Source organism: Dreissena polymorpha, chromosome 4 (assembly GCF_020536995.1).
Source record: "Dreissena polymorpha isolate Duluth1 chromosome 4, UMN_Dpol_1.0, whole genome shotgun sequence".
In the NCBI taxonomy this organism is placed as follows: Eukaryota; Metazoa; Mollusca; class Bivalvia; order Myida; family Dreissenidae; genus Dreissena; species Dreissena polymorpha.
The window spans coordinates 4656891-4671930 of NC_068358.1; the positions used below are offsets into that span (position 1 = coordinate 4656891).

Genomic DNA, 15040 nt, shown 5'->3' on the forward strand with positions numbered 1-15040 from the left:
CAGTGACAACTAGTGAATACCCTAAATTTGTTTAATGACAATGTAGTATCCTTGAGTATAACCATAATGACTTATGATCATATTTACAATATTCTTTACCGAGTAATTCTTGACATAAAATATCAAATAGATTTAGCAAATTGCTTTTTCTTAGTATGAATGTTATCCTTATTGTGTTGTTGAAACCAAATAAATTATACAGAAGATAGTAAACTTTAAATAAAAAAGGATATCCACTGAATTTTTGTTCTATCAAGTTATTTAAGCTTGATTGGTGGACCGGTGGTTAACTGTTATAAAAATTGAATTCCTATAGACTGATATGCGATTTTAAAGTGAAACACGTTGATTCATTTCTGTTCGCAATTTTCATAAAACATAATTGTAAAGGTTTCTTTATTTGTTCGTGTTATCAGTGTGATTATAATTAAATATTAGCTGAAGCGACGTATATTTTTGTCAAACTTCGACAGGAGCAGAGAACTTGTTATTAATATATATTTACAGGCAGTCGGTCAAATTTTGATAGTAGCCGCTATAGACTTTGGTACAACCTATCCTGGTTGGGCGTTCTCATTCAAGCATGAGTACGAAAGTGACCCGACTAAAATTTTCACCAATATTTGGACCGCATCGCAACTGTCGTCTTACAAAGGTATAATGTGTTCAATGTTCGCGACTGTTGCGTTGCATTTATTCACTGAACTTTGTATCAATTTGGATAGAATATTTTGAATGGCCAAATCAATTGTGTTTGCGTGTTTGCCATCATCGGAAAATAATAATCGTTTTCTTAAAATTCATGTAAACGATTAAACAGTTAAACTCTTTAAATATATACATATATGTATATGGATATAAAAAATAATAATAAATATTTTAAAAAATTGAAGATTTGTAGTCCTAATGGGTATACTATATATATTGGAATACATAACAGCTTGATATCTTGACATTTTACGTACGTGTAACCAGGACATGTATTCGGTACTTTATTGTCCTAAAAAAATCGTACAATGACAAACGTATCCTGTTCATGTCGTGATTTCATAAACCTCATGTTTACCGATAGTTTGCCTTTAGGCAGTGTCCTATTGACAGGTTTTCGCCTAAAAAAATACGCACATTATGAAAAGACAGACTTGTTCTCTAAATTAACTAATCCCATAAATGTAATGCAATATGCATTCTTCCACCATGCGTAAATGGTAGGCTCAATTCTATGCAATAAGCATTCTTCCAAATGGTAGAAACTAATAAATCCATCTTATAAATATAATGCAATATGCATTCTTCCACCATGTATAAATGGTAGGCTCTAATAAATCTCTGAACCTATAGAGCTTATTCTAAAACAGAAATTTAATGCGCATCTATCAGTATATTATAATTGCACAGTATCCGTGACAGGACACATTAAATTCTGATGTCAAAATTCACAAGACCTTCAATATGACCGATACCTTACATACATCTGCAATAAACACAATGGTGATGATGATGTTTATACATATGTACACCATTTTTACTTCTCTGTCCTATTCATATTCGCAATAAACATTACTGTCCTTATTTCTGTGTACATTCATAATTAATTGTATTCTTATAATTTCCCATTCTTTGAATATTCGTTTTAAATTGTACTTTCCTAGTGTCTGTATTTTACAATACGGAAAACGTATTTTTAATAATCTTATGTATTTGCCCTTTTGTAGTTTCTTTTTCATAATAATAAACAAATCCCAAACATATTTTCTTTATTATAATAATAAACAAAACTATTTTAAACATTCTATTGTATGTGTACATTCTTTATTTCTTAATTTTGATAAAGTATAAAACACTGTAAAATTAGTAAATTATTCTGGTTTATTTGTACAGCTCTAACTTCTCGTCTATGTGCATGTCCATATTTCTTTATTGTAATATTAAAACGTGTATGTAGAATTCTTTAATTTTGCTTAATCATCTGTACATCGCACATTTATTTATTTCCAGAATGTCAAAATTTATGGAACACTCTTCAAATACTCGTATTTTCTTGTACGTTTAACTTTGTCAGCATATATTGATTTGATATTTCAATACTTCTATTTGAAAAACATGGTCTATAAAAAGTGTAAATAAAAATAACAGTTTCAAAATCAATAATTTTTTTTTTTAACAAACTGTTCTTTACATATAATAATGTAATATTCACATAACATGATGTAATATTCATATCATATTACGAAAACATAAGTACATTAATTCTAATGTGACGAGACTTGAATATTCATATCATATTACGAAAACATAAGTACAATAATTATAATGTGACGAGGCTTGAATAGACATATATTAATGTAATATTCACATAACATGATGTAATATTCATATTATATTACGAAAACATAAGTACAGTAATTCTAAGGTGATGAGACTTGAATAAACTATTTCATCAATGACCCCGTTATCATCTAAATATGGTGATAATAAGAAAAACGAGTGCAGAAAGGAAAGCTAACTCTTCCAATCATTCTAACAAGGAACAGAAGAGTTTTCTCCCTTTACCAAATGATCTATTCATTATACCTAAAACTGCTAGTCTTAGTTGATATGGTTTAATATTCAAGATTCAAAATAAAATATTGAAAATCTTAATCACCGATTGTAATCTTTTGTTGCAATATACAATATACACTTAACAGAAATAATTGATCTTGTTTCATCCAATAATGGATCTGTCTTTTACATGCATATGATCCTACCCCACTTATATTATACAACATGTATACATCACCATGGGTAAAAAACGATTCTTATTTTATAAGTCCCTGTGTGCATAGTTTAAAATTTATATGTAGTCATGTAATACACGTATGACGCTTAATACTTTGGCTTTATGATGTCTGATAAGTATTTCTGCATATATTTGCAATGCAGAGACCCCAGTTACACCCACAACGATTGCAATTTTGATATACGGGCAAGTCAATCAGGACACTGAGGGTGAATTATAGTTTATATTATACAATAAACAATATAAATATTACTGCATTGTATTATGTGCTTTTCTCAGTTCGAATGCTTTGCTTACATATACAGCTAGGTTTCGTAATATTTCACACTTATCATTTGTAATCAGCTCGACAGTTTTAAACATATTTGGTCTATGACAGTAATTATGCTTAAGATATTTTCCTCGTACACTATCATATAACTTACACTCAAAAAGAAAATGAAATTCGTCCTCTAATTCATTACATTTGTTACATAGCCTTTGTTCCCTTGGCGTTCTATTCCATCTACCTGTTTCAATATTGAATCTGTGTGATGACATTCGTAGCTTTGTAAGAGCATTTCTATAGCATTTAACATTTACATGTTTAAGATATGGTTGAAATTGGAAATTACAGAAAGTGTTATAGAATATCGCTCGAGATGAATTTTCCAATCTACTATGCCAATCCTGTACAAATATGTCCTTAACACGTTGTTTAAAAGCACTAATAAACTTGTTATTATTTCCAACACTCTGTTGCAGCCATACATGATAGAAACCTAAGCTACACAATGTATCTTTAGCAAGTGAAGCCCAGTTTTGCTTACGTGGATTATAATCAATATCATTTAACATAGTAGTGTAAATACATGACACATATTTTCTATCACTACAGCCAGTGATCTTCAACCAATATTTAATAATACAAACAAGCCTCTGGGAATGTAAATCAATTCGGCCAAGATCAACATAAATAAAATCGTTTTGAGTGTTACATTTAACACCTAATACAGACTTGCAAACTTTGTATGCACTCTTTCAATCGGTGTTGCTCGAGCAAATCCCCAAACCTCAGCACTATAAAACAGTATTGGTTTAACTATCTTTTCAAAGAGACCTAACATATGTTCGACAGTGATATTAAAGTAACTGTACAAATATTTCTGAGTTTAAATATCGCTTTAAGAGCCTGACCAGACAATGTCCCATGTGCTTCCGTGAATGAACCTCCTGGTGTAAATTTTATACCGAGATACGAATACTTATTCACAATTTCTATGTGGTTTCCATCATAATAAAAGTTTAGATTATTTGGAAGTCTACCACCTTTTCTAAATATAAGTACTTTGGTTTTATCTCTATTAACAGTTAATTTCCATCTGTTACAATATGTCGATAAACAATCTAAAATTTTTTGCAGTTCTTCTGCTGAATTTGCGAAAATCACAATGTCATCTGCATACATTAACAGAAAAATCTTTAAAAAAACCAATATCAATACCTTCAGCGCCTTTTAAGAAAAGTTCATCTTCTAGATCATTTAAATACATAGCAAAGATAAAAGGACCTAAACACTCGCCTTGACGTACTCCTAAAAAGCTTTCAAACATCTCTCCAGTTTCACAATTTAGTTTAACATATGAGCGTACTTGCTTATACATAGATTTGATAACATTAAACAGCTTGCCTCTAATACCTAATTTGCATAATTTGTACCAAATGTTTGGTCTAACCAGATAATCGAACGCTTTAGAAAAATCAATAAAAACACAAAATAACTGTTTGTTTTGATTAATTATATGGGTAATTAAACCATTTAATACAGAGATATTGTCCCTAGTTCCCATATCAGCCCTAAAATCAGCTTTTGCTTCTACATAAATATAGTTTTCCTCTGCCCAATGTGTAAGTCTAGTGTTTATAAGTCTTGTAAATAATTTTCCAACAACACTTAGTAATGTTATTCCTCTAAAATTCGTAACATTTGACACACAGCCTTTCTTATGGATAGGTTCAATGTAGCCTTCACTCCAACATGAAGGGAAATAATTTCATTCTAAAATCCTATTAAACAGTTTCACAATGCTATCAACTAATACATTTTTTCCAAACACTAAAAATTCATTTTAAATACAATCGGGCCCTGCACTTCGCCCCAACTTTAGTTCTGAAATACCTTTCAATACGTCTGCCTTTGTAAATGGCACATCCAACTCATTAAACATAAGTTTTAATTCATCTTCGGCAATTCTATTTGTGAAATCAATTACATCTTCGTCTGCTTGAAAAAATATACTATCAGGGTTGTTTATAGCTCTAAAATATTCAGAAAAAGTGTCTAAAGATATACCTTTCGGACCCTTAGGTACATTACATTCTTTTAACATTCTCCAATATTCTTTGGCATTACTGAAGCGTGGAGACAATAACTTTTGTGTTTAATGTTATCTTGTTCATAGTTAAATGATCTAACACTCTTTTTGTATACACTTCTAGCTCTGACCATTTCAATTCTATTAACATCGCTATGTTTTTTTCTATAATGGTCTAGTTTTCTATAAAAATCGACTCTGTTAGCCTCACAAACATCATTACATAAATATGACGGTGTAGTAGAAGCTCCACTGACCTTAAGATTTTCGTTATTATTTTGCGATGTATAAGTTTTACCAAATAGTGGTTTACATACATTATCCATACACGATACAAAGCTATCAATACAGTTATCAACATCTTCAATTGAGCTAATACAATCAATATAGCTATTTAAATCCTGAAGTTTACATTTGAAACTATCACTGGATATTGATTCCTGAAAAAGATCTTTTTTATCTGCATTCCATCTATAATAAAAATGTAAATGTGTATGAATATTTGTATTTTTAGTTGGAACATTACAATCAATATCATCAGGATTTATTTGCCCTTAAATGGCAAATTGTATGATACAATGGTCAGACACAATATTAGGCCCATGTATATACATGTACAAGTTTACAAAAAGTGGTAACATTTTTTCACTTACTATACAATAATCAACTACACTCGAACCTGTACTGCCTACATATGTATAAGCACCTGTACTATTACAGACTCTACCATTTGCAATCCGTAGACCTGTTTGCTTGAGAAAATTAAGTAATAAATAATATTATACCTTTATTTTGACACTGTGATCTTAGTAAAGTGCGTTTTTTACTAAGTCGCATGGACGAAATGATTTCCGAAAAGCATCTCATTGATAGATCAATTTTTGTACTGTTTCTTTTCCGATTTACAAACTAAAGATTTATGCCCTGTTACTTCAAAACCGATTTGCCAGTATTAAGGAATGTATTATCTGCAATTATTGAATATATGAACACATTTCTGAAACGAATCTTTCGCAAATTACTATTTGATGTCATGGCTGAAAGCGTGCTGGTCTTATTTGGAATATTTCCGATACAAATTGATCACAAGGTATGTACATAAAGGAAAATAACGCAAATTATACAATATATATATGTTTCGTTTCTAATTAGATAACCAACATACTATTTATCATAAAATGGTGTTTTGAAGTATGTTTATATATTATGATGTATGATCAATATTGACAAAAACACTTTGGAAGGTACACATGTTTAGTGCAGCAAGTTCTTAATACTACAATACAATTGGCGTTTAATTTTTGTTGTTAAGGTTATGAAAGATAACAGTAAAAAATATCAGTGTTTGTAATAAATGTATATTGTCCGATTTTCTCTTCAGCTATTTTAAGTTAATTGAACGGAGCACTTACCATCATTATGCAACGTATCATGAACAGCATAAGAAAGGTCTAAACTGTCTGGGTTTTTTCCGACCAAAGATTGGGTGAACTTTTCCTACCCGGCCGAATATACCGATTAGCGATCCCTTAATTATAGTCTGAAAACTACGTGTACCGCGTAACTGGCACTATGTATTAGTATATATATATATATATATATATATATATATATATATATATATATATATAGTGCCAGTTACGCGGTCTTGGTAGTTTCCAGACTACACTTACGCGGTCAATATAAAAAACGGGGTCTGTATACGACCGCGCGTTCTAGGCACCTTAAATTACTTTGTGGGGTGGGGGGGTAGGGAAGGTTATGCAATCAAATTTCACAATAAGGTCTTAAATCGGTAAACACAATCACGTCTTAAATTGAAATTGTATATACCTCGCAATTAATTTCGCTATATATTTCCTTGTAAAATACTTTATATATATATATATATATATATATATATATATATATATATATATATATATATATATATATATAATATAATATTATGTACCCCTATATACCTTAATTCGTGTTTATATCGGATAAAAAGGGTATGGAGATACATGTATTTAAAGTGGGAACCCCATAACCTAGAGACCCCGAAACTGGCCATATGTGTGAATATATATATATAATAATATGTTGATGGACACGACACCCCTTTCATGTCTGTTTTTAAAATAGTCTATAATATTATATATATATAATATTATAGACTATTTTAAAAACAGACATGAAAGGGGTGTCGTGTCCATCAACATATTATTGGGAGTAAAACAGCAACACATTTAACTGTTAATCAAATCATTTGGAATTAACTAGCCTTTACTAAAGTACATGACATATAATGCATGTGCTGTTTTTGTCAGTTGTTTGATATGTCTACAGGTGCAATCAAAAGGCTCAGTGCATATGGGGTCAACCAAGGGCCGTTGAGGTCATGGGTTCAATCGCCAAAGTGGCACCGTTCTTTAGAATTCCCCTTAAGGTGTCAATTACTGGTTCTAACCAGGAATTGGACTCCAGATACTTAAATAACCAAGCTGAAATAAATTGTTTTAAACTTTTTAGGAATTCTTTTCAAGTCATACTTACAAAATGATCACTATTTTTTTCTAGCCATACTTACAAAATCATCACTATATCAGATGACTGATAATTCTGTAAATTATACTCCTTTTGTACTAGAAAACAGTGGAGTGGTCCCCTAACTATAGGTAGACCTGCCATAACGGCATTCGTGATCTTAACGATAAACAAAGCGATCGCTGTTGAAAACACGCCGAACATCTTTAATTATTAATGTGATTTCAAATTGCAAACTTTACATATGTCTTGAGATAGATGGTTTTAACTGAAGCAAATTTGAAGTAATGAAACGTCCCTCGTCATTGGCTTATACATGTATACGCCAACGATTAAACACAAGTACTTCACTTTTAATTGCCTTTGTTCACACAACAAAAGAAAGACGCGCATCGTTATGCATGATGTTTCTTCATTTGAATAAAATGGGTCAATATTTCGTTAAAAAAAACTCCGTTTACATGTAATAGGTCCTGTTCACGAGTCATGTTTTAATTTAAAAGGTTACCTTACCCACCAAACATTATGTTAACATTATAATTAGATATTACGTATTTGCTATTATTTCGAATTTTGTTCAATATGTAAGAAAGTTTGTGTTTATTGGCGAATGAACAACTATCTTTATTGGCTGGCTGTTGATTTTTATGTATCAGATCTCTAAATCGCCGTAGACAGTTTTGGGCTAAAATTGAAATGAAAAAGTAGAATAAGTAAAGCATATCGGAACTATTCGTAGAATTTGTTTTGTTTTGTCAAAATAATACTATTTCATGGTAACCATTAAGAAATGTAACTCCAAAAATACAAATTGCCGCTACCAAGGAAAAGCATTCTCTTCAAAACAAATATCGTCATTTCTTACAGGGCAGATAGCCTCAACGACCAAACCTGTTGACATGTCTCGCCTCTTCTTCGGCCACTTCCGCCAGGATAATCTGAACTTTACCTGGGCAAATCTCTACGTAACTTAATTGAAATTTGCTCTGTATCGTGACAACCGCGAGGTTGGATACGTCATCTTTGATGCACATGAAAGCAACTACACTAACTGGTTCGCCAAAGTGATGGTCCTGGAAGCAAGCTGGTCGGGTCTCACACAGGCAGCCACGTATAATATCTTCTCGATTGTCGGCGATGTTCGCTCGAGTCTTGAACGTCGCTTTCTCATCAACACACTGTATGGCGAATGTCCCGGGGATATCGGACATGTTGCTTTCATTGAAAGGGAAGGGCACTGTTACATGGACAAACATGCCAGGTACCCGCACCGCAGGTCGTCTATGCTGATATCAATTCAGCAGGCATGTGGCAGAAACAGCAGTTCGGGCGGGCCGATAACATGGCAATTGTTGTGACCCATTATAACAGTTTGATCTATTTATATTTGCACGTATCACTTTGTTCTTACTACTATGTTATTAGTTGTAAAATTGTGATCAGCAACACGTTAGCAAATTAACAAATGCATCCTTCAATAATAAAGTTTTAAGTTAATTGATATGATGTGTTTTTTTCTACTTTCATTGGTTGCATTTGAAACATGACACTGTTTGAATGAAGATTTTTTTTTATATGTTTAAATTTATTGAATATTTGTATCAGTCATTTATTGATAATTAGTATTACACGTGTGCATGATGAATAATTCGTATCAGAAACGTGTATTTAGAAAACTGAAATATTATCAAAAGACTATATCCGGTTATCTATATTTAATGATATTTTAAGCAGGACAAGCCATGATAAACAAAAACGTCAGCTGTAACTAGCGGACACTCATTACTTATTATTCTTCTAGTTGTGATAAAACGTTGACACGCATGATCGTTCATAAATATAGATGTTGTGTGTAAATATCCCGTGTAGACTTACGGTAATTGCGAGATAAATAGAGAATACTGCCGAATAAAGCACACTTTATTTTGCGAGGCTTAGAAAATCTGAACCACGAGCCTTGGCGAGTGGTTCTGATTTTCGTGCCGAGCAAGATAAACTTTGCTTTATTCGGCACCGACCTAGTATTCGATTTATCCCATCAATTTTCTTAGTTGTAAATTATTTCTTTAAAAATAGATTAGGAAAATAGAACTAGACGGAAAATCCCAAAGATATTTTAAGCAAACATTGTTTCATTTTTTTAATCGTGTCGAGCCTAATACATTACAAAAAGATCAGTAACTAACCTGTTTTCTGTTTATCATACCTCTACGTCCCCGATTTTTAAGAAATAATGAAAAAAGACACTTAACAACTGCATCTTAAGCGTGAAACAACATGCATGGTGTCGTATGACGTGTTAATAATGACGTCACGAGTACGCGCACTTAATATTTATAAATAATGTTAATTTGCTTTTTGAGTTGCATTATGTGTTAAAAATATATTACATCTTGGTATCGAATTGTTTGTTTTGTTGAATCTGATTCGATTTTACTAAAAATGATAACTTTATAGTTGATTCCGAGTAATATGAACATTCTTCGCCGCGCGTGACAGCTATATTTCAGCACTGCTGAAATACAGGAAAATTTATTTCACAGTGGTTTATTTCGACAATGCACGTCTGATGATGGGATAAATATGTGTAAAATAACGCTCTTTGCCTCAGGCTGTAGAACTATGGTTTAATTAAAAACCTTATTTTATTCATTTATCATCAACATGTATAGACTACGTAGTTTAACGTTTACAAAGTTATGGCATCATACGCGCATTAATAATTGTATGTATGCAATATCGGTTGGTTCGTATTATGTCATCAGCAATCTCCAGGTAACTTATAATAAAATATCTAAATCATCACCAGCATATGGCAACATACAGGTCGTAACATACAGATAATAATGATACTGACTAAGTAAATTCCCAATACGTTATGGTTTCTTGTATGGAAAGAATCGATAAATCTCGTGAACGTTATGATTGATAGTAACGGTTTTGTATACATGCAAACTGAAAAGAAGATATTTTTTAAAAATAGTGTCAATTATATATAGTATGAAGAAAAATATGTAGACATCATTATGAATCGATTTCACTGTTTTTGTTGGAGAAAAACAAAACAACAACGCTTGGATAATAATGCGCATTTGATGTCTCAATGAAATGTCGTGACACTATTATGAGTCACATTTACGCTTTGTACTGTTACAACTTTAATTCCTTCTACCAGAAAGCGTATTACGCATCGCTTTATCCCAAACCAAACATCACAAAAACATCAAAACACGAAGGATATAATCAATTTATCAATCCGGGATATGGGAGGATGAAACTAAAGACAACGCGTCAGTCAGTTCAGTACTTAGTTGCTCAATGACGTCTTACATCTTAAAACATAGATTCTATTCTTGTTCATTCTGATTCAAAAATTATTACAGTAAATAAACATCTCAACTAGTTCGTTTATTCATACACTTTGTGAAACATTATCGGATTTAAATAATAAAATTGTGTTTATAAATGTGTGTTCCGTGTTGCTCTGCGTAAAATGTAATATTCATACAGGTTATAAAAATACATTGAATATCATTAAAAACAATATGGGCGCAGTTCGTTGTTCATGATAAGAACTCTTAATAGATGCATTTAATTCACATGTTTGATTGTAATGCGTCTCTAATCCGATAAACTCAATGCATTCAATTAAATTGAGCACATAATTTAAAAAAAAAATATTTTTATTGAAAAATTGCATGACATTTAAAGAATATTGTAAAGACCCTTAATATTTCAATAGTTTGCTAAATTTAACCGCAATCTGTTTGGACTTGAGACTTAAGGTTAATTTGTTTTAAAATTAGTTTTTAATTGTTTTAATATGCTTATTGGTATATAACAGCATACTTTTTGAAGTTCCTTAATCTTGTTGTTTAAATATCTCGCATACTCATACACATTAGTTAAGTACTTTATGTTATTTCATCTGTATAAATAGATATACTCTATTAATCACAATGTTATATATGAGTCTCAGAACTTACCTACATAACCTGCAATTGTCTGTATGACATTAAAACGCGATTCAATCGTTCGTGTAGCTTGTTCTTCTGTTATAATTTACAATAAAAAACGATGTAAATGACACCATTGGATTATCTTTATACACTCGTAGTAAAAGCCAGATTTACAATTAAATTAGAGCTGACAAAAACCTTTTGATAAAGTATGAATAGATTTGCATCAATTTGCCATTACCGACATCATTCTTATATTATGTCAGCTTTATAACTAACCATCGCGACCTTTTTTTTGTTTTATATAGTAAGCCATGTTGATAATGTGTTCGGCAGACATGCATTTCTGCAGTTTTCAATAGCAAGTACATCACCGTTTGTTGGTGGCGATAATTTATTGTGCGTTTAAAATATATATATTTGCACAACAGTACTAGTTATTTTGTGAGGAACACATCAATGTGGTTATGCCATCAATCAGAAACGGGTAACGTAGTTTGATATACTGTCAGGATGATTTCTGTCGAAAAAAAACTGGATATATGTCTCTTACATATACTTTGTTTGCCATATTTATGAGACATGCACGCGATACAATGAATTTAATATATGTCCTTTTTATTTAAGCACCATAAACATTCAAAATCATAATAAATATTTTGTACAATATTTTTTTGAAATAAATTAAATCCATAAACAGTCAGTTTTATTTACAAAAATAGCCAAAATTTCAACGCTAGATGGTAAAAAAAAAGTTAAGTAAGTCATGGGAACGACTTTGAAAGTCGTCGGAACTGCTATGTTAGTCTTGAGAATGACCTACTAATCATTTTATTGACTTAATTAGCCGTTGCAACGACATAGCCTACTCTTCGGAACGACTAAGTAACTCGTGGGAACGATGTAACTAACTGGTAGTAACGACACAATCAATCACTTAGATTATTCAGAATATTAATTCGGATTAATTTCATCCAATATAATGTTATCCTCTCTTATATAAGCCATTGTGTTACAAGCGTAACAAGCGTAAACAACGTCTATTTCCATTGTTTGCGTATGTTGTAAACGCGAAGTACTTATCTTATTCCTCCGAGTCAGAAGAACGTTCCCACTTTGCCGGTTGATATATTTGTCCCACGATTAACTTAGTCTCTCATATGGCTTACTGACTCGTTCCATTACTAACTTAATCGTTTTAACAGGTAAAAAAGTCATGGGAACGAGTAACTTAGTATCGGTAACCACTTTATTAAAAAAGCAAATGTCACTTCTTTACAGCCGTATGCAACTGTTGCTATGGGGATCCGACACGTTTTTATAACATATGGATAGTCAGTATAATCTGATTAAAACTATCCCTAGTCAGTCGCTTTTATAATCTTCATTAAAAGCTTATAGAGCGAACGTTAGATTTAATGTTTATGAGAGTGTAAGCCAATGGGACTTGTTGTGCGATTTTAATAGCTACCAAATTTTGATATAAGTGATGAGTATTAAACTATTATGCTTATGTTATAAAGCATGCCACTGCACCAGCGGCAATAAGCAACTAGAGTTGGACAACTGTTGTTCATTCCAGTGGATAGAGATTAAGACTTCTAAGCTCTATGGCCATGCTAATTTGGCTCGTCTAAAGGCACATAGAAATGAGGCACAGGCTTACAGGAAACCAAGGTCGTCACATATTAATATAATGGTCTTTTTCAAAATGTATGTGGCTATTTTAATGCGTTCTTTCACATGAACTGTATGTATGCATCGATCTATAAGTCTATACTCTCACAGTTAAAGCAATAAAAAAGTACAAAGTTGGAGTTTGCTTAAATAAAGGATTGTCAATGCATGTAATTAAAATATGGGGCGGTTAATACACGAAATTTATCTGCTTTATTAGAGGGCTATGTGGTAAGTTTCGAAATAACATAAGGCTAGCATTTTTGCGTTAAGTGTAACGCGTAAAGCCAACGTTTGTTATTTCTCTCTTCGCGTTGCTGACTGAAGGACGCAAGGTCGGATGGACGATTAATATGTGCATACACTCAGTGATCATAAAAGCGTCACAGTTAAAAGCATAACTATATTAAGACGGACTGACAGTATCCGACAGTTTCCTCTAAACTAGAAACATGTACGTTTTGTAAAGTAGTCTAAGCGACATTTGAATGTATGTGGTCAAGGATTTAAAAAACATGTATGCGTTTGCCAATTAATTAAATAATAAAGTCCAAAATACTAGGAACTTGTATCAGAAAATAACGTATTAGATTAAATGAGGACGTGAGCGTTTCAGATGAACGGTTTGAACCGTTCTTTTGCGTAGTTCTTTGGACATTCTGATGTTCAAATTAAAATTTAAAAATACGAATAAAAATTATTACTTATATTTTTATAATTGTTGACCTGATTTTAAAGGGCTTGTTCAAACATATTGGTATTTTGTTAAATTCGTAATTTAATACTTTAAAATGATTCATGTCAATATCGGAGTAACAAATGTTAAATTTTAAAAAAGAAAATAATTCAAGAGAGACAACAAGTGTGCTCCCCCTGTGCTCGAACCATTGACCATGGGATTAAAAAGCTATTTCTTAAATCCCTCGTTCTTCGGATCTGTTACATTCCGTTTGCATGTCAAGCTCTATATAAGCCCTACAAAGTAGTGTCAAGACAAATAAATCACACAACAGAAATACTCAACATTATTTAATCGGGCCGCGTTTGTAGCGTTTTATATTCCTATTTATCTCCAATGACGATTATTTTTAAACGAAATGTGTATGTTCAGTGTAAGTTTACGTCATGAGTGTTATTTCTCTCCTTGATGTTCAGTGTCGTTGTTTTTTAGTCTGTGACAAAAAGTACGAACATTTCCGTTTTGACAATCTGTGAACAATTCCTTTTAACAAAATAATAACAATAATATCAAATGTGTACAGGCAAATAACTATTGTTTACATGTACTCATCTCGCAATGGCGTTTTAGAGACCTTTTTACGTTTTGGTTAATTGAAAACTTTACGTTGTTGTTATGATATTTGCGAGGAAACATTAATAATTAACATGTACAATGGTTTTATATAGCCATTATATGCACCTTTCGACGATTAAAAAACCTTTCAATTATAAATCGTAACACACGCAAAACAACTGAATTATTTGGAGAGTTCTGTTATTATCGTTTTATTTTGAAATACTACGAGGATTGCATATATAATATACAAAATACATCACTATCTGTATGAGCACGGATGGCAGAGTTGTCAAGTTCGATAATTAAACTCTAAAGTCCAGTGGTTGGAGCCCAGTTAAATATTCATTTTTTCATTCTATAATTTTACTATTGTGTTACTGGAGCTTATCATTAAAATTGTTTGATTGTATCAATTAAAAGCAATTAATGACACACTTCAATA

The 15040-nt window shown here is 31.7% G+C and overlaps 1 protein-coding gene across 1 annotated transcript in view; it reads left to right on the forward strand.

Moving 5' to 3' along the window:
- The first annotated feature begins 567 nt into the window (after positions 1-567).
- The window catches only part of LOC127876847 (heat shock 70 kDa protein 12A-like), a 99138-nt gene continuing 84665 nt past the window's right edge, over positions 568-15040 (forward strand). Inside the window, exon 1 of the mRNA XM_052422338.1 lies at positions 568-655. Coding sequence (XP_052278298.1) covers positions 584-655 — 72 coding nt within the window. The 5' untranslated portion in view covers positions 568-583. The remainder of the gene's footprint in view (positions 656-15040) is intronic.